The sequence below is a fragment of the Telopea speciosissima genome, chromosome 10, assembly GCF_018873765.1.
Source record: "Telopea speciosissima isolate NSW1024214 ecotype Mountain lineage chromosome 10, Tspe_v1, whole genome shotgun sequence".
Lineage (NCBI taxonomy): Eukaryota > Viridiplantae > Streptophyta > Magnoliopsida > Proteales > Proteaceae > Telopea > Telopea speciosissima.
Window position 1 is genome coordinate 49,734,793 of NC_057925.1, and position 20,952 is coordinate 49,755,744.

General features: G+C 38.7%; 4 protein-coding genes across 4 annotated transcripts; 3 read left to right on the forward strand and 1 right to left on the reverse strand.

Annotated features, from left to right (window-relative positions):
* Positions 1-1,602: 1,602 nt before the first annotated feature.
* LOC122644131 (ATP-dependent 6-phosphofructokinase 2-like) lies at positions 1,603-5,383 on the forward strand. Its single transcript, XM_043837740.1, is given in 3 exon segments — positions 1,603-2,264; positions 4,478-4,663; positions 4,665-5,383. Coding segments are annotated over 3 exon segments (1,461 nt in total). The 5' UTR covers positions 1,603-1,628; the 3' UTR covers positions 5,304-5,383.
* A 2,186-nt stretch (positions 5,384-7,569) lies between these two features.
* LOC122644130 (glucan endo-1,3-beta-glucosidase 6-like) lies at positions 7,570-9,984 on the forward strand. Its single transcript, XM_043837739.1, has 2 exons — positions 7,570-7,927; positions 8,722-9,984. Exons 1-2 carry the CDS (start codon positions 7,575-7,577, stop codon positions 9,830-9,832), a joined length of 1,464 nt encoding a protein of 487 aa, XP_043693674.1. The 5' UTR covers positions 7,570-7,574; the 3' UTR covers positions 9,833-9,984.
* A 575-nt stretch (positions 9,985-10,559) lies between these two features.
* LOC122642176 (E3 ubiquitin-protein ligase RGLG2-like) lies at positions 10,560-16,030 on the reverse strand. The gene is made up of 10 exons (XM_043835605.1): positions 15,794-16,030; positions 14,982-15,207; positions 14,757-14,870; positions 14,567-14,664; positions 14,249-14,328; positions 14,048-14,153; positions 13,829-13,956; positions 13,572-13,734; positions 10,941-10,997; positions 10,560-10,854 (listed from the first exon to the last, which is right to left on the reverse strand). The coding sequence occupies exons 1-10, from the start codon at positions 15,971-15,973 to the stop codon at positions 10,774-10,776; spliced, it is 1,233 nt and encodes a 410-aa protein (XP_043691540.1). The 5' UTR covers positions 15,974-16,030; the 3' UTR covers positions 10,560-10,773.
* A 2,834-nt stretch (positions 16,031-18,864) lies between these two features.
* LOC122643688 (heavy metal-associated isoprenylated plant protein 41-like) lies at positions 18,865-19,911 on the forward strand. The gene is made up of 3 exons (XM_043837284.1): positions 18,865-19,106; positions 19,257-19,455; positions 19,551-19,911. The coding sequence occupies exons 1-3, from the start codon at positions 18,881-18,883 to the stop codon at positions 19,909-19,911; spliced, it is 786 nt and encodes a 261-aa protein (XP_043693219.1). The 5' UTR covers positions 18,865-18,880.
* The last annotated feature ends 1,041 nt before the right edge of the window (positions 19,912-20,952 follow it).

Here is a 20,952-nt window from a genome sequence, read left to right on the forward strand (position 1 = left end):
ATGTCTTCTCTTTACTAGGAATGATTCTCTTCATAGAGTGGCATATTATTTTGAATAATCCATACTATTGAGAGACATAGTTTTGCATTGGCAGCCGTCTCACTAGCTTTTGCCCCTGTAGTATAACATTTTTTTCTTGCAACAAGGGAAAATCTTATTGATTCATACACTACTTGAAAAAAAGATTGGGTAAACTTTTTTTGTTTTTGGGTGGAGAAAATTGTGTAACTTTTAATAATTACAAAATGAAGAGTTAATTTTAAAAAACTTTAAAATTTATTTTGTACTCTACATTAAATTGCTTAAGAGAATAAGACCATGATTTTACCTATCGGTTTAGTAATAGCTGTATCGGCCAATCCATATCGATATTGGCCAACACCAATACTGATACTTGGTTAATACCGTTCATCGATACGATATTGACATGGTACAAATTGAGTGTATAATTGTCCAAATTTGGCTTAGATATCAGGTATCTTTGAGAGCAAAATAGATTGATACGATAAATACTAATACACCATATTTTACCTACCCAACCCATGCTTGACACGTGGAACGACTTGGATTACAAGTAAGTGGCCCACAGCCAGAAAAGGTGAGACCATAAACGAAACGGTTATACTGGTCTAGACACGTGGGTAAGATCAGTTGAGAACTACCAAGTGGGTGAAGGCTGATAACCGTAATTCACGTGCGAGAAAATCCAGGATCCCGATATCTGAGGAGAGGATCCCTCTTCTTGGAAGGGTTTCCTAATCCGAGCACAGTGGGACCACCTTACCAGGAAGGTAAACCTTCTGGCGAATCCAAGGGGGATCAGGAAGAGGGGGATGAGAAGAAACTTTTATTAATAAGGGTCTATGCACCCATGTAACTTAATTCTTTGATCAATAGAGAAATCAAGAAACACTAAAGAGTAGTCTTTGTTCTCCCTAATTCCTTCTAGCCCAGACTAGCTTGACAGTTGCAGTGTTTAAAGATCTTTCTTCAAGCATCATTTTTTGTGCAATAGATACCAATACCCATTGTATTCGATACGATACCGATATCAATGCTGAACCAACCAATATCTAATACCTAAAACCATGAATAGACAAGAGATAATCAAAAGAAGATTACAACTTTCTTTTTTTAGGTTGAGCTCGATATTTTTAGATATCTGAACTGCCAAGTGTTGAAATCTCCCCCCCGAACGACAGCTCTGCTCAGTTTTGGGAATTGGAGAGGATAAAATTCTCCATTGTAAAGTGAAATGGAAGTTACACTACCCATGCATCTACGTTGGTTAAGCTGCTCACCCAACACCTACACCTGTTCGTTGCGTTCATCTTTGATTAACACATTTCATTAATGGCGTTTAAGATTTGCAAACGTGTAAAGAAAGAAGAAGCTGTTCAAGTTGTAGAAAGAAAACACATATCGCCCGTTCCACCTGTCAAGAAGGTTCTCTGCCACGTACTGCTGCGACAACGGCAAAGCTTTCGCTGCTAGTCTCTACTCACTACTCCAAGACTGACCAGGTTCTTCTTTCTCCCAACCTCGTTCTTTCTTTAATCCTCTCTCCTCTGAATCTCTGATAAATCCTTCTTTCCATCAATCTTTCTATCCTCCTCACCTCACTCGCCATGACCGATTTCCATTCGAAAATCGCTCTTCCTAGTACCACCTCCGGCGATGGGTATCAGGAGAACTTGAACCAACTGCATATCCAAACCCTCTCTTTCCCACTGAATCCCCAACTTCAAAAGTTACCACATCTCTCCGATTACCTGCAAAACCTTCCAAATTTTACAAACCCTTTGGATCACAACCACTTCTATCACTCATTCAACGAATTCTATATTTCTCCCTCCGATGTTGTTCTCCGTCAAATTCTCTTCAATATCTCCAACACCTCCCCTGTATCCTCCGCCTCCTGCACTCTCCTTCCCCTCGCCTACCGCCACGCAGGCCCTCGTAAGCAAATCTTCTTCAATCCTTCCACAGTCCGAGCGGCAATCGTCACCTGCGGTGGACTTTGCCCTGGAATGAATACCGTCGTCAGGGAGCTGGTGATGGGATTGTGGGAACTTTACGGTGTGCGTCAGATCTTTGGTGTCATGGCCGGCTACAGAGGATTCTATTCCATGGAACCCATAAAACTTGATCCCAAGCTCGTGCACGGCTGGCATATGAAGGGTGGTACAGTTCTTGAGACCTTCAGAGGTGGTTTTGATCTCTACAAGATTGTTAATGCCATTGAATCTCACGGATTTAATCAGGTTCTTTTGTTGATCTTCAATTCTATAAAATTAGCTAACATCCTCTGTATTTGATTCTTTCCCCCTCCCCCACTCCCTTTCCCTTCCCTTGGTGGTTAACATGAAAAACCCCTATTTGACATTCACCAAATAGACCTTAGGTATACAGATTTTGAGGGTTTGGTGTTCTTGGATTTTTGCTGAACTCTTTTCAAGCCTCAATTGGTAAGCTGACCCCAGCTATTTTCAAGCTAAGGGAGAAATGAAAATTGGGAATGGAGGAGTCTTTCAACAAGATCTGAAAGTCTTCAACTTTTCACCTTTTTTCACCATTGCCCAACATGGATGGGTCAATAGAAAAAGGACTGTTAGTGGGCCTTCAATTGCTCAAGCCTAGCTAGTCTCCTTAAAGATACCATTTAGGTTGGGGTGATTGATGCCTCAAAGATGAGAAATCAACATCTGTAACATGTTTAGTCCTCATAAAGTACTAGAATAACATTAAGTGGATGGTCAATTTGGGTTGATAACTAGATGTGAGTAAGGGTGTCAAATGGGAAGGTTCCTTACTGTTCTGGACCCAATGGGATCAATCCCAGAACTGTCCTGTTTACTAAATGGTCTAAAATCTAGGATCCACTTCCGTTTAATAATGGGATTATCCGTTTCAATTTTTTAACGGTTCTAAGCACTCAAACAATCAAATATCTACAAAATTCTTAAGTAAACAAATAAATTTCCCAAGCATACAATTAATTAGATATATTCCTAATCAAACATCATATCTTAAGAATACAAACATTTAACTCTCCTTGGTTTATTTCCAAAAAAAAAAAAAAAAAACTCTCCTTAGTTTTTCTGTTTTTTTATTTTTTTAATTACAATCTTTTATATAATAAGTATAAACCATTCCTAAATAAGTAATTTAGGCACGTTAAACAGGTCCAAGTGGTTCTGGTTTTAGCTGGTTCCTTATTGGGTTTTCGGTTCTAGATCCATTGGGAAATCCGTTGCAGAACTTTCTTGTCCTTATTTAATAATCGGCTCCAAAACCAGCTCCCAGAACCATCCCATTTAGTAATGGGATGGGTCGGTTCTGTGTTTTAGCGGTATGATTCTGAGATGGTCCTTGGTTCGGACCAAATTGACACCCTTAGATATGAGTGTAAAACTGGAGTGCTATATTTTGAAGGTAACCCATCCATAGTGTCTTTGTTGATAGCTTTTTCAATTGTTCAGGGCTAAAAGAGGCAGAAAATTTCAGTTGTCTATTTTGTAAAAATGTAATGACTAGCTGTGATACGTGGAAGAAACTTCAACAGATCAGCTGTGGGATAATTTTGATGAGTTGATGGTCTCTACTTGGGGTGAAAGAGGTCTTGAAGGTTAGCATCCTCCCGTATAATTCTTTAATGGGAAAAAGTTCCCCACAATGCCAGAGTACCATGTCCTCTCACTTGGATTTTTTTTAATTGTTTTCTCTCTCCTACCTTGACGATGTTGCGTCTCATGTGGATAATACCATTCTCAACACTACCGTTGGTGTAGTATGGGAGATTCCCCCACAGCCCACGCTGGTGTAGGAACCCTCTCCCTTATGTAACAGTGTGAGAAGATACATTTTCTGTAGCATATGGTTGGAAGGTCATCAAAAGACAGGCATTGAATGTTGTATTGGTGGTGATAGAGTCTAAAGAAGAAGATTGACAGCCATGTAAACTGTTCAAGTCTACTGTTAAGAGTACTGAGCACTTCTTCCATCTGGTATTTCACCAAAAACAAAAACTGCTTCTGGTCATTGATGGTGGTTGTGAGACCAACATAATTGAGAGGGAGGTGGTAGACAATAAACTTTGATTGCCTAGGCTGACACCACCCCAAGCCCTTTCTTGTGAGTGGGCTCAACAGTCCAAGTTAGAAGTATGATAAATGCATTTTCCTTTCGTCAAGGTGAGCAAAGAAATTGGTGAAGTTGCAATCTACTTCTTGGAAATGATATACGGGACAATGGCAAAGTTGCTAGTTTTTTGTGGTTATGGCTTCTGAAACATTAGTTCCCAGCAGTTGTGTTAATAGAATCTTGTGCTTTGGTAACAACTAACCACTATTGCTTTTAACTGTTTTTCTCTGAACTTGAATGCTTATTGACCTAGTTAAACAATTTGGCACAGTAGTAGATAAAAGTAAGCTGTTGCTGATTTGCTACTCTGTTCAAAAACTTTTTATTATGACAGGTCTACATAATTGGTGGAGATGGCACGATGCGAGGTGCTGTGGCAATCTTCAATGAGATACGTCGCCGGAAATTAAATGTAGCAGTTGCCGGAATCCCCAAGACCGTCGACAATGATGTTGGAATCATAGACAGATCATTTGGGTTTCAAACAGCTGTGGAGAAGGCTCAACAAGCAATTCATGCAGCCAGCTCATGTGGAAGTAGAGAGTGCTGTTAATGGTATTGGCTTAGTGAAGTTAATGGGAAGAAGCACAGGTCACATTGTCCTCCATGCTACATTAAGTAGCCGTGATGTGGATTGTTGTTTAATTCCAGAAACTGATTTTTACTTAGAAGAGAAAGGAGGGCTTTTTGAATTCCTTGAACAGAGGATGAAAGAGAATGGGCATGCTGTGTTAGTAGTAGCTGAAGGAGCCGGGCAAGATTTGATACCAAGAACAGCTACACAGAGGGAAGAGAAAGATGAGTCTGGCAATCCAGTGTTCTTGGATGTTGGGGTGTGGTTGAAGTCTGAGTTGAAACAGTGGTGGGACAGAGACCATCCAGGGAAGCTATTTACAGTGAAGTACATAGACCCAACATATATGATACGTGCAGTCCCTGCAAATGCTACAGATAACTTATATTGCACACTTCTGGCGCACTCTGCAATCCATGGGGTTATGGCTGGTTACACTGGGTTTGTTGCTGGACCCATTAATGGTATTTATGCATATATTCCGGTAACAGAGGTGGCAAATGCAAAGAATGTTGTTGATGTAAATGACCATAAGTGGGCTTGGGTTAGATCAGTGACTAACCAACCAGTTTTTGTGAAGAGCTAGCAAGGATTGAATGAGGTCTCTCTCTGATCTTTTTTTGGTGGTGAAATACAGAATCACTCCATTTGATCCACAATTGTAATGTAGATTGGAACTAATTAAGTTTTTTGTGATGTTGGAATCTTCTAAGTCGTATCAATGGCTTGTTTAATGTTTTAATTGACGGTTTCCAATTGCTTTCAGGAGGCAAAGAAAAAGATGAAAACGGGAAGATATAAAGGGATTGTGGGTCTCCCATAGGAATGATTTTATGTGGGTTTTACGGGAATATTATGCTTTTAATCTTGTATGGTTTGGGAAAGAATAAGAGCCAATGATGATTGATGAGTGGGAACATCTTCTTTTATTTATTTTGTCTTTATGTACCGACTCTTAGTCTCTTACTGAAGTGTCACTCATTCACTAGTCCACTACCAAAATCTGCAATCTCTGGCTCACCACATAATATATTAGGTTATGTTAGGATGTCAACATTACCAAAAAAAATAAATGCTAGGATGTCCAGAAAATTTTAAAAAAGAAATTTGTTTTTATGTTTTTCGAATACAAGAAGAAGAGAGAAACATAAAGCAATCATTGCATTATTTTGTGGGATAGATAAGGTTGTTATGAAACTGATATGGTTGTTTTGAAACTGAAGGCGCACCAAACATAGAATAGAAAGTCATAAAAAGTTGTTGGTGTTAAGATAAGAAATATGATATCAGTGGCATCCTTTGCAAGTTCTTCTATCGAAATGGTTTCTTAATTAGGTGTATTTCACACCATGATATCCTTCATTACCTGATTGGCCGGTGATGGGCAAAAACAGATCCGGGTGGGGTGGACCCCCTAGCATAGGAGGATAATGTTCGTAACATTGCCACTAGCAACTTCCAGAATCCAGACTCAAAAGAAGTTAAGGCCAAAGCAAGTTAGGAGCATAGACACCGAAGAGCCATGTTCGTAGTTCTTCAGTTGTTGGATGTGCATTGGACACTGTAACATGTTGGAGAGGAGCCAAATCATGGTTGTTTTGAAACAAACAATTTGGTAGCCTCGGCCAATTCTTTTGTGGGAGAAGGTTTCTCATGTTCCTAGCGTGGAAAGGAATCTGCATGCTACCACCATCATGTAGATCTCATATTTTCATAATAGATAAAGTAAAAATAGGCAAGAGATCTCTACTTGGTTGCATGATTTCTACACAAGCGTCTAGGCTAATGGGTGAGCATGCTTGGGTATCTACCTAGAGGGTAGAGGCATCATCTCACGGTGCCCTGTGAAACACCATCAAGTGGAGATCTTTTTTCCAAAAAAATAAAACGAAAACATGTGTTACATGTAAGGCCCTCACTTTTTCGGTCGTGTGGTTAGTGTGGCTCCTACACCTAAACACAAACCCATGCCTTTATGTGTGAAAAGCCCGTTTAACCCGATTGAAATAAAAAATCGTATCCAAACCAATGCTTCTATGCACACTTTCATTGGGCTATCACGTTGGTGCATGTACTACATGGTCGGTTAATGTTCTGTTGCCCTTAATTAAATTATCGTTTGCTTTCCACGTGTTATATTACAACCCACCAAAATTTTTTTTTTTTGGTAGAACAACCTTGATTCTCTCAAATGCCTGATTTGCTCTCACCAACGGTTCCATGAGACCATGAGTGTTAGTCAAATAGAGACAGTAGGAGATGAATTAAAACCTTCAACAATTCCTTCATCTTGCGTTGCCTTTGTAGGTCGGGCTTGAGAGCTCGACACGTGAAAATGATGTGAGTTCGATTGACCCAATTTTTTTTAACTCTTTTCTTTTCAGAGCTCAGCAAACTCTCAAGCCAAACTGCACAGCGCTACAAGATTAAGACACTTCAGAGGATTTTTAGTCGTAAGAGACCTGAAGAAAATCATTTGATGCTAGCAAAAGAATGGAGGGATATTTACGTAATTAAATGTAAATGCATATGAAAATTGAAACACAAATGAGAGACTATTATCCCTTAATTTCTCAGAGCTGCTTCTTCACTTTACCATTTGTGAACCAGTTACCATAATATACTTCCAACGCTCAAACCCACACTTTTTTTAAAGGCCAATACTCCACTACCACAGGACCTACACACACCCAATCTCTTCGAATCTCCCAGGAGAAACTTCTATACAGAGATGTACAGTAAAGCCTTCCCACTTCCTCCCAAATCCCATTGCAAACCCTAAAGTAGTGTGCCTTTGTGTTATTTTAAACCACTACAAGCCAAGTAGTTTTATTTTTGTATCAAATTACTCCTGGAAATGGCGGAATCCAACTTTTGCGGAGCTCCTCTGATTTTTCTACTACTTTTGACCTCATCTCTAATGGTGGTGTTAGTGGAGTCCGCCATTGGTGTAAACTGGGGGACTGTCTCTACTCACAGGCTAGCTCCGTCCATTGTCGTCGATCTACTCAAGGAAAACAAGATACACAAAGTAAAACTTTTTGATGCAGACCCAGATGCTCTTTCTGCTCTCAAGGGAACTCAGATTGAGGTTATGGTGGGCATTCCGAACGAGTTCTTGTCCATCTTAAGTTCTTCACCGAATGTTGCAGATTTCTGGGTTCGTCAGAATATTTCCAAATACATAGTTAAAGGCGGTGTTAATATCAGGTATGTTTTATAATAAATTTCTATTTAAAAAAAAAAAAAAAAAATCTGTTTACCATGTTAGATGATCAAATGGAGAACATTCTTGAGTATTCATACCTAAACCAGAGGTTGTAGTCATTCTCCTGTGTCTAAACCATAAGAAATACTGAAAATGAACTGGTTATTCAATGCTTTCCCAAATTTCAGAATGAATTCAATACCCATCCCCAGAATGAATGCATATAATCCATTGTTGAATAACAGAGTATGAATTTAAAAGGGTCTATTAGCAATTAAAATGACCCATTGGTTGTGCTTCAGCTGTACCAGCCCTAAATTTGAAACCATAAGGCAGCAATCATATTTTATGTTTATCTTGGAAGTAAAAAATAATATGTTGTACTTTGTGTGCTAAGGGATCTGTTATTGCTTACTGTGATGACATTATATAAGTCAAATTCTAATGGAACCCTTGTGAAATACAACAAATCATTCTAGTATTTTCTGTTAATCCCCCCCCCCCCCCCCAAACAAAAACACACACCGCAAACAGAAAAAAAAAAAAAAAAGAAAACAGAATCATTTTGCAGGAAATATTCTTAATGGAAGAGAATTGAGTGTTGGAAGTACAGATTGGCTGAAAATTCTAACCTCACAGGAAAGTGTTGTTCTACACATAATATTGCTGAATGAACCTCAATTTCTAAGCTTAGTGGTTATGTTTCATATAGATTTCATGTTAGGTTTAATTAGTCCTGCCAAGTTTCAAAATTTACCTGTGGCAGTTAATGCCTACAATGTCAATGTCATCACAGGTACATCGCAGTTGGGAATGAACCATTCCTCACCAGCTATTCGGGTCAATTTCTATCCAATGTTGTTCCGGCTCTGCTCAATCTACAGCAGTCATTGGTGAAAGCAAATCTAGCAAACTTTGTAAAGCTAGTAGTCCCTTGCAATGCTGATGCATATGAATCTTCCCTTCCTTCTCAAGGAGCATTCCGCCCTGAACTGACCCAAATCATGATTGAACTTGTTTCCTTCCTCAACTCAAATGGCTCCCCCTTTGTTGTCAACATCTACCCCTTTCTAAGCCTCTATGGAAACTCGGATTTCCCACAAGACTACGCCTTTTTTGATGGCACATCTCACTCTGTCACAGATGGGCAAAATGTGTATTCTAATGCTTTTGATGGCAATTACGACACACTAGTAGCTGCACTTAACAGAATTGGATATGGTCAGATGCCCATAGTCATTGGTGAGATTGGCTGGCCGACAGATGGAGTTCTGAGTGCAAATCTCGCTGCTGCAAGGGCATTCAACCAGGGCCTCATAAATCATGTCCTGAGTAACAAAGGAACCCCTCTCAGACCAGGTGTTCCACCCATGGATGTTTATCTCTTCGGCCTTCTTGATGAAGGTGCAAAGAGCGTACTTCCTGGGAACTTTGAGAGGCACTGGGGCATATTCTCCTTTGATGGTCAGGCTAAGTATCGTCTGAAACTTGGCTTGGACGGTGGATTATTGAAGAATGCGAAGGATGTTCAGTACTTTCCATCTAGGTGGTGTGTTGCAAACCCGTCAAAGGATCTTTCAGGCATGGCCAACCATTTCAAACTTGCTTGCAGCGTTGCAGATTGCACCACACTCAATTATGGAGGATCATGCAATGGACTTGGAGCTAAAGGGAACATCTCATATGCTTTCAACAGTTATTATCAACTGCAAAAGCAGAATGCACGTAGTTGTGATTTTGATGGGCTTGGTATGGTTACTTTTCTTGATCCTTCAGTTGGTAACTGCAGGTTCCTTGTTGCGGTCAGTGACAAAAGTTCAGGTGTCGGTCTACATCTTAAATATTTCTCTGCCTGGGTAATGTTATTGTGGGTATCTATGTTTCTAAGACTTTTCGGTTCTCTGTGATGTGAAATGGTTTCACAAGTGGGTGTTCTCATGGCACCCTGTTATTAAACCAGTCTGAGTTACTACATTATACGTGTAATACAAATAGAGATGAAAAAGAACTATGTATAAATACAGTTATTAGATTAGGAAGTAGTTGAACTTCATTTTAGCAACTGTAATGAGAGAGGAACAAGAACTATGTATACATACAGTTATTAGATTAGAAAGTAGTTGAACTTCCTTTCAGCAACTGTAATGATTCGTTCTTATGATGAAACTTGCTGAAACTGCAAATTTCGAGAATCTCCTTCCTAACAGGAAAGCTTATTTTGGGATACAAATGGGTTTTTTGTTGAATGTTTGAACACACACTTGAATATGATGACCGTAGTGAGTATGGGAAATGCTATTACTGCTGATGGAAGAAGGTGTCAGCGAAATTAAAAGAATGAACCTAGGGAGATTAGTAGTGGACTAGCAAGTGCCATGCTACCTTGTTTGCCTTCTCTTTGGTTACTCCCGCTGCTCTCTTCCCAAAATGGCTTCATACGTTAAACTTTATTTCTTATCACCTCCTTATTAGAAGAGAAGCACTCCCTCCTTCTCTCTCTCTCTCTCTGCAGACCAGTCCAAGCTTTAGATTACCATAACGACCCATCACAGTTCAAGGCAGAAGCCATGGTGGATTATGTTGCTCTCTAGCAGTGGTAGAATATGACAAATTGTATATTTACTTCAGAAAGTATTTACAAAATATACAATGAGATATTGGATTCAGGCAAGTATAGAATTAAGATCACAAATAACAATTATGGAATTAAGATCACACAAACCACGTATCTGGAATGATAAAAAAACCAGCATCTTCTAAGATACTATTTACAGAAACATAAAGCTAAAATGTCAATTAAAAGAAAGGAATGCAAGAGAACATCGTGTGTTGGGACCCAAATCACTAATTAGTATAGCCTTATCCTTGTGGTTATATGGATGCTGCAAATGGGGCAGAAAGGCATTTCTTTGCCACATTCATAGCATGTCTGCAAAAAAAGAAAAGATTGTTTAGTTAAAAATAGAAGGAAAAGAAACATAACACTTGAAATATTAGAACTTTCCATAATCCTACCTGATGGCCACATCCAAATGCAAGATCTTTGGCAGCCCAGAAACACACAGGACAAGTCTGTAAGCAACAAAGGGGCATCATCCTCGGAGTCTAATTAAATCTCATATAATCTCAACTTCACATGCATCCTTGCTTAATAAACACATCCAAGAATATGTTTATAAGTGTTACCAAATTATGTAATGCGTGCATCACCCCTGGGAAAAAGAGGGGGGGGGGGGGGTGCAGATTCTATCCTCCCAGACATGGTAAACATTGCATCCTCCCCAAAAATTGTTAGAATAAACTATCCAGTCATGATTTTATCTCATATAATCTACACTTCACATGCATCCTTGCTTAATAAACACATCCAAGAATATGTTTAAAAGTGTTCCCAAATTATGTAATGCATGCATCACCCTGGGAAAAGAGGGGGGGGGGGGGGTTGCAGATTCTATCCTCCCAGACATGGTAAAGATTGCATCCTCCCCAAAAATTGTTAGATTAAACTATCCAGTTATGATTTTAAATTTAAATGTTGAATGAGACTCATAACAGTACATTTTCCTTTAGATATCTCTATCAAACTTTCTGCTATATGTCATTACAAATCTGAATTTACAGTTGCACCAAAATGATTCACTTGATCAAGCATCCATTGCACTAGGTTTTCTGATTGAGCAGGGTATGAGATGCACAAAAGTCTAAGATTTCAGGGTTCATACAATAAAATTTTTGAGTGAAATCTTTAGTGCTGCTCCTTGTAACCTTAACTTGGACCATTCCCAACACACCAACTATTTTTCTGCTACGTAGATTAATGATTTAGCATTCTGACCAAATGGATGGAGGGGGAACCCCTGGATAGGCCACATATCAAATCTGGCTGCCGATCTGGATTGAAATTGGCAGAGGCTGATATTGATTCTGGCCAATCCGGATCAGACAGATCCTTGTACTGTAGTACAGGAACTGCCCTAAAGAATCTACAGACCGATCCAAGCCAATTCCTATCAGGATTTGATCGGAATCGGTCAAGACCATTCCGGATCCCAATTCCGGAGTATTAAACCATCAGCAAATCTCAACTTTATGGCCCAACAGATAAAGGCCACCTCTTATTTTTCAATGGTGCCTGTTCTTCAGACATTTCCAAACTGATTTCTTCTTGAAACAATTTTCAAAGAATTATACCAACAAGTGGAGAAAACAGATTGGTCTAAATACTGATTCATGAAAAGATGAAAACATAGACAACATATCCACTGAATTTGGTAGCTGACCAAACTACTGTGGTGATTCTAGCTAGCATGCTAGAAAGCCTTCTAAGGTGGGTCTGCTGGATCCTACCTCAGTCGAAAAATATAAAAATTTAATCTGTATTTCCTAAGACTGTTCTCCCTTTTATTAGGTTCTCAAGGACTACATCAACTAAATCTAGTGCCTCCATCACCATGAATCAAAACCCCGACAAACTTCTTTTAAGTGTTCTTTGTTTCCATACATTTCCCTCTTTATTTTGCAGGTTTTGTGGGTATAAAGTAATCTGTAGCATGTTTTGAGTGGAGGGTTCAAGGCTCATTGCACCAAAAAGAGAGAGGAACAAAAATAATCCTTGCTTGGGGGCTTGGATTAGTCTCAAGACAAGGATGGTCGGTTTTCATTGGTACAACTTCTTTTATATTTCCTCTTCCCTGACACAGTAACTTTTTGAGACACTATAGGCTGTGAGAAGTAACTTCCTATAAAGAAAAAGAAAAAAAAAATTAAATTTTTGTAATACACAGTTCAACACCCTAAAGGGCAGCAACTCAGTGCACATCCTGCTTTTGCAGGATCCCCGGAGAGACAACCAGAAATGGTCCAACTTGTGCATTGATGCTGGCAGCCCAGCTTTATACCATCACACCAAGCTACAGCCCTATTACATAGTTCAACACCCTTTAACAAACAACTGGAAATCATACCCTGTGAACTACCTCCAACCCAGCAAATTACAGGAAAAAGAGAAAGGTAAAAAAAAAAAGAAAAAAGAAGCAAAACACTGCTATCTCCCTTCCATGGAGTAGACCAAATACTGAGAACCCCTACATAATGTGTCCTAGTGTATCCAGACTCTGTCCTGGTCATAAGAAGGGGGAAAAGTAAAGTTTCTTCTCTACATGGTAAGGGGGTATTGTAGTAAACATTTATCAGAGAGGAAAGCATATGGACCAATTTGACCTGCCAAAAATCAGATTTGAACAGCAAGTGGATTCCAAACCTGTCTGGTCACAAGACCAAGTCTGGCCTATAGATCTACTGGCGGCCTAAATGCATCAATAGGCCTGTCAGGTTGTGACTTGCCACTTTGGAGGAGGATAATTCAACTCAACTCAACTGAACTAAGCCTTATCCTATCTATTTGGGGTTGGAAGCTCTTAAGGATCAATGAATCTTTCTAATCTGGATCGGGATTGGTTAGGATCATCATACAAAAAGAGAAGATCGCTGTCAGGTATTGTATGGATGATACATGATAAGGTACAGGGATGGTGTACATGTGGCTAAACCAGTATATCCCTATTATTGGACTTGATATGAAAGCTAATATAAATTAGGAACCAATACAGCCCAAATTTGAAACCTTTTTCTCATGGCTATACGGACCTGGTTGTTGCGTGGAGGATATTCAGGTGGAGAAGCAGAGGTCCCGTGGTGATATCCAGCACCCTGCTCAAAGCTGTTTGATCTTGAATACTTCGAACTGGAATTTACTGAACCATAATTAGGGGGAGGGAGAGGAATCCTCCCTTGGGTTCCCTTCCGACAGCTGCAAGAAATAAACAAAAAAGGGAATTTTATTGTTGACTAGAATATAAGTTCAGGGTAGAGGCATGAGACCCAAAACAGGTAGGTATTAATACCCCAGGAGATGGAGCTCCAATGTTGCTTTGTACTGTGACGGTATTTCCATCAGAGCTGCCAGAGCAAATTCAGCCTCCTTCTTAAAGTTGGGAATGTTTTTTGACATGAGTTCTGTAAAATTTACAAACTGCACATGACAGAGGTAAGATAGAATGACTTCAGAAAATTATCACCAGCACAATTTATATCGCAAATTATTTTCAGATTAGCTTTAAAACCTGAAAATTATCAAATGCCCGAGAGGGAATATTGTCATCAAACTGCCGCATCAGGTCCCAAGGGCCGTCACCGACACCAACCAAGACAATTGACAATGGGTATTTACTGTAAATAGGAACACGCACTGGAAGGTATTGGAAGATATCCTAGACAATTCTACACAGCAAAAATCACAAATTGATGGTACATGAGTTTACTACCTTGCGTTCACTATTGCATTAATTGTATCCTGCTCTTGTCGACTTAACTGGCCATTTTCTGTGTCAGCACTTCGTGTTACCTACGGACACCATATTGTGTCACGATAATCAGATTGAAAATTTACTACCCAGCAAATACTATAGGCCAGTTCCATCAGGAACAAAGAAAATCAAACATTCTTAAGTTCTCCAATATAAATCAAATTAGCCAGCAAAGAGGAAGAAACTATTTGAACCTTTCTACTTTGTCCTGCAAATTTGAAGATAATACAAAAATGAAATAATGTGGTGAAAGGCACATCAAGAACAAAAACTGACCTGCCCATCAGCAATTATCATAAGAACATGATATTGACCGCCACTATTCTCCACGATTCCAACAGCAGTTTCTATTATTGGAGCAAAGGAAGTTGGTCCTGGCAGATGGGAGAAGAAGCGAACTCTTTACTTGAACACTGACAAAAATTCAAGAAATTTTTTTCTTTTTAAAAAACCCGTTAACACAAACCAGCTAGTCGAAGATGTGGAACTAATTCCCTATATCGTAGAAGGGCTTCCTCAAAGCCATTACATGGCCTCTCATCTGGATAAAAGCTAAACACCTCCTGATCATGCGTTGATGCTGCAACGAAGTAAAAACAATAATACCATATGTCAGCTCCCATAGATGCAAATAATTTTCCGGCAAAAGAGTCTGTGTTATGTAGGAATGGATCATGCATGTTTCACTAACCATCTCCAAATCCAAAACAGGGTATGAGGTTATCCTCATCAAAAGCTGAAAGTGTCCTTCCTATGATGTTTATTGCCTGTTCATAGGGGTTTGGAGACTCTCCCAGATGATGTAGGCTTCTACGGTTGAAAGCTCTCGCACCTGTCCATTCGTTGCTCTTTGTGAAGTCAATGCCAACAATGAGATTGGAAGATTCCAGACCAGCTTGAGCAAGAGCCTCTGTCACCTAGCATGGAAGGAAAAAGAGTAGCATTTACAAATATTATTTCACAGTAAAGATAAACTGTTAGATAAGCTCAACCATCAGAACTACAGCTCTATAGGAATTAATTAGAAATTTATGAGAAACTAGAACTTGCTAAATCAAGCTTACAAACATTATCACCAACTAAAATATGTATCCTATTCAATCTTTTATTCCTCTCTTCTATCAATTCTGCAAGCTGATGATAAAATACAGTTGAAGACAAAATTAAGCATTCAAGAACAATCAGAACCCAGGATTCTTTCCTCCTTTTTTAGTGTACCCCTTCACCCTGAGTTGTAAGGGGCCACTATATATTAGGAATAGGCCTCTGATTCCATAGGAAAAATTATATACATAAATATATATTTCCTCACTGGTTCTTGAGATATGTAGAACAACCTACAACATGCTCCAACCACAAGAAATAAAATGGAGATACAGCAAGTTATTTTGAGAAATATTTTGATGTTTAAAACTGTTTTGAGCTCGACATTTAAGGTGAAAATATGGACCAAACTACATATGTACAATGAATTGGAAACATTTATGCAGAATACCCACTTACCTGCTCAAGGGAGTTGTAGTTGTCAGCAATCTTCGTGTACCTACTCTGATGTCTACTTCTTATATCTGGTTCCATGTGGGATGCATAGGAGGGGTAGGATGAAGAAGTCTGAATTGATGGTGGTTCATAATTAAATGAAGCATCAGGTTTCCAATGTGCTGTTGACTGTCTCCCTCCCATAATTGCAGGAAATCTTTTACAAATTTAACTGGTTTATGTGGATAAGCAGCTGTCCAGTAGTAAAGCTGCAGGTTGATCCATTAGGTGAGACTCACAATATGTAAGACTCAACAAAGTTATAAGGATCAAAATTTCTTGAAACCAATTGAAGCAGCAGAAAACTCAATTTTATCTTTAAATGATAAAAACATGTTCATCAATTATGTACAGTACACAGAAATTAGTTTCACGCATAATTTGGCATGTTCAATTAATGGATAACCAAACAGAGGTTGTTCAAAGATCAAGAACAGGTATAAAATGAGACATTTCTTTTTTTCAAATTCCTCTCTTTCATCACTAACAATTTTAACATAAAATCCACACTGAAAGACAAAGGAAGATCAAATAAAAGCTAAAGAAACTAATTTTATCTGCTAAAATTGTAATAGGAGACAGTAGATAAGAGAAGGATTAACTCACAATAAACTCCAACACCGTCAGAAAACAAACAACAATCACCTAAAAGGAGCACTTGGAATATCCAGAATTCATCTCGCTTTTACTGAAACTGTTCTTAAATATCTGACCTGGATTTCAAGAAAAGAGAACCAAAGAGTATCTAGATTAAGATACTGAAGAAGATTGAAAACTGAAGTGAAAGACGAAAATCATACTTCATAGATTGAGGGAAGATAATCAATTTATTCAGACCTAAAGACGCGCATTGAAGCAATTGCTACGAAACTACTCGGAAAGCATTTATCAAGTCAAGCGAGGTTGAAGCTGAACTACCCCAAAAGATCAAAACTATGAAAGGGAAATTCCATTATACTATTATATTAAATTTAATGTTAATGTAATAGGAAAAGAACCAGAAGATGAATTTTGACATTCTGGTTTTTGGGTTTTCAGTTAAAATTACTTAACAAGTAAGTAAGACTGGAGAGTAATTTGACCAGGATTGAGCATTCACCATTCCGAAACGTGAGGAACTGTATCAGTCGAAAGCGAAATTGAGGCTGTTTTTGTATTCATGCTTTGAATAGATTCTAAAAACTCATTCTAAAGCAGTTTCTGAGCCATGTTTCTATTTTTAGAAATAACTTTTTGTATTTATACTACGGGCCAGAAAAGAAACATAAATGTGTTTGTTATACGTAATAATTTCTGTTATTGAAATTTTGAGGTGAATCACTTGAGCCCTGAGATGAGCTAAGCTAGGTGTGGGGCGGAAGGCCTTACTAACAGAGTCCCTATCACATGTTGTGCATTGTCATACGTTGAGCCGAGTTTAATAGTTTTTATCCCTCCCAATTTTGATAAATTTTTTAAAATGTCATTTAATACATAAAAAATTGGTGGTGGTGGAGGAGGTGGTGATGGTGGTGTTAGTAATAGCAGCAGTAGTGGTAGCGTCGGTGGTGGTGGAGTCTTACGGAGATGAGAGTAGTGGAAACTGGAGATAGGTCGAACACCCCAACCCCTTATTTTCCTGTTTTATTTTTGAAATAAAGAAGTTCCAATTTGGAGCTTCTTTTGTTTTCTATTTCGTAGTTACATTTTTGTCCCAATTCATTCTCAAAAACAAAAACATGAATCGATGTTAATAAACAGATTTCTACTATTTCTTTGTTCATATGAACAAAAAACACAGAGAAATAAAGAAACGTATTAGTACTATCATGCGGGCCCATAAAGACCCAGAATCCACCTTTACTGAGAATGCATTCTAAATACAAAAAAACCAAAATCTATCTATTCTGATAATGCATTTCAACCAAAGCATAGTAAATAATCAGGGAACGGGTCAGGCATATAAAGAATTTTTATAGAACATATGGAAGTTTATTAGTTGAAAGCGAAATTCAGATTGTTTTTGCTATGCGTTCTCATAATAAATGCATTATAAAATGATGAAGAAAAAAATAAGTTTCAAGATGTCTTCTAGAGTCCAGACCTAAAATCTATTTGGAGACGGACTCATAAGTAATCGGAGGTCAAATCAAACTCAAGCTGATAGAAAATCTTCATAGAAATGATGGATTGGATTATATTTAAGGAATGATTGTTTCAAGGGAGGATTACTTTCAAACTGTTTATCAATTATCATATTTACAGATTCACCGATTTCGGCTGATTCCAATCTGTACATTTCGATTACCATATTTAAAAACCCAGAATCGGTATTTGGATCGCTGGAATCGGTCTAAATTCAATGGAAATTGACTAAAAACAACCCTTGCACTAGTTTCCTACGGTATCAGTCCAATCCGATTATGCAGAATCGGATTGTTTAACCGATCTGGATCGGACTGAATCAGCCAATCAAATACTATTTTTCAAACCCGGAAATGTGAATGGTCGGTCAATCGATCCGCGTCGTATTCCTTTTTTGTTTTTTCTTTATCCGTGCCGTATTCAATACGCCATTACACAACCATCGCTGTTGTTAATTCCTAATCACCATTTACTAAAATAAAATTAATTTAATCACTAATCTGGGAACCAAAGAGAGAAAGTTCTCTTTCTCTTCCCGGAGACGAGCTAAATTTGGAGATGATTCCCGGGGAATTTAGCTCGCCTTCAGGGAGCCCAGCATGCCATTACACAATTTTATCATCAAGATGTGTGCGATACAGTTCAACCACTGGATGCCCCCTAGGCGCGCCCAGACGCTGGGCTCCCCCAGAGACGATCCTGATCCATCGTCTCCCGAGCCTCCGTCATCTCATTGGCTGGCTCCTCACCGTCGGTTCAGTGATCATTATTCAATAGTGATAAAGCAAAAAGCATATTCTTTTGACGACCTTTCTTCCTAAGTAATGCAAAGCAATCTTTTCCGAATACTAATTTTTTCTTTTTCAATCTGTTGCATAGTTCACAGTTTTGAAAAAGGGCTTCACACCCATGGAGACAGTGACCACCATGGAAGAGGAAGAGGACGAAGAAGTGGAAGAGGAAGAGGAAGAGGAAGAAGAAGAAGAAGAAGAAGAAGAAGAGGGGGTTATACCCATAGTAAAATGGATAAAACATTACTCAAGCTACCACAGAATCTTGTTGGTAGGAGAAGGAGACTTCTCCTTCTCTCTTTCTCTGGCTAGGGTTTTCAGTTCTGCAACAAACATGGTTGCTACATCCCTTGACACCCAAGGTAAAGTGCCACACCAAAAAGGATATTCTGAAAAATATTGTAGATCTCCATCTTCCATCTCTGATGATGTTTGAAATTCTTAGTGATTTGATTTATTTCCTTTACAATCTTGTTTATTTAACTGAGTAAATGATGATTGTGAGAACGAAGATGATCTGGCCAGAAAGTATAGCTATGGAATTGGGAATGTGAGAGAGCTAGAAGAGAGGGGTTGTTTGGTCTTGCATGGAATCGATGCAACCAAGATGAGCCAACACTATTTTCTCAGGACTCAGAGGTTCGATCGCATCGTTTTCAACTTCCCTCATGTGGGTTTCCTCTATCGTGAAGATAGTTACTGCCAGATCCAGTTAATTATCTTTTCTCCCCCTTCTCCCTTTCTTCTTTCTGTTTAGTGAAATGGTAAAGAAGGCTTCAAAATATTTGATCATGGTGGTTGAACAGGTTGAACAAAAATTTGGTGAAGGGGTTTCTGGAGAATGCTCAGGTGCTATTGAAGGAGAAAGGAGAAATTCACGTGTCTCACAAAATAGGAGAACCCTACAACAAATGGGATTTGGTCAAGAAAGCAGAGAAGAGGGGTCTCTTTCTACAGGAAGCCGTTCCCTTCTGCAAAGAAGACTACCCTGATTATGGGAATAAGAGGGCGCATGGTAACCTCCCTGATCTCCCCTTCCGTCTAGGTGAGTGCACCACTTTCAAGTTCATTCTCAACACACAAATCCAAAAGAAACAGAGAAAAAACAACGCAAATGCAGAGGGAGAGAGAGAGAGAGTGTGTGTGATGCACTGTAACCTGGCATGAAAGAGTGACTCAAAATTTATGAATGTGAATGTTTTATTTATTAACCTTGTCATGATTCATGTGGAAAACATCAAACATCTTTGGTGGTGCATTAGCCAGGAATCTCTGCAATTGCTTTACCCTCCTCTGCATTTTTATATACTTCGTTTGCAAAATTCCCATTAAAACGATTTTGATATTGGGAACGCCCCTAACTATTATTTGGACGGAGGAGTTCCAGTTCTGAACATCAAAGAAAGGGTTAACTTTGGCAATGACAAAACTTACTCTTCTTCAACATTTCTTAAGTGTAAGATAACCCCATCTAGCACAGAGGATCGTGTAGACCTGCACGTAATCCGTTTTTGTCCATCCATTGCTCTTGAAGCAATAAACCTTGTGTTTGGTTGTCAAGACATGGATAGAAAAGAACAGAATTTTTTCCAACTGTTTTGTTAGGACGGAAAAGAAATGAAAAATAGAAGAAATACTTCTCAGAAGAATAAAAATGGGTTGGGTTAATTTTTTGGGATTGGTGTGTGGTTTGTGTGATCATCAAAAAAAGAAAAAAAAAAGAAAAAAAAAAGAAAAAAAAAGAAAAGAAAAGAAGAAAAAAGAAAAAAGAAGAAGAAGAAGAAGAAAGGGTTGGGTTTCATGAGTTATTCAGAACACCCCAAAAAAGAGGGAATTTTCTAGATCTACTAGATTGTAAAATGAATTACAAAAATAGTAGGTATAAATTATGTTTTACCAATCTTGAAAAGATTTACAAAATCCCCATATGAGTAAAAATAGCTAAATGAATAACCTAAAATACCCACAACTTCCTTCTCTCCTTCATTATTCTCTTTCTTTTCTTCCTCCACCAACAAAGGTACACCTCTTTGCTCCCTCCACCCCCTTCCTGGAACACCGCCCACCTTCCTCACTACAAATCTGCCCGGCACCATCACTGCCACCCACCCCCTCCTTCGCCTATAACCCCACAGTCTTTAATGAACCGTTTCCCTTCTCATTTTGCCCATATTAATGAAATTTTGATGCTTAATGTTCATAGGTCTT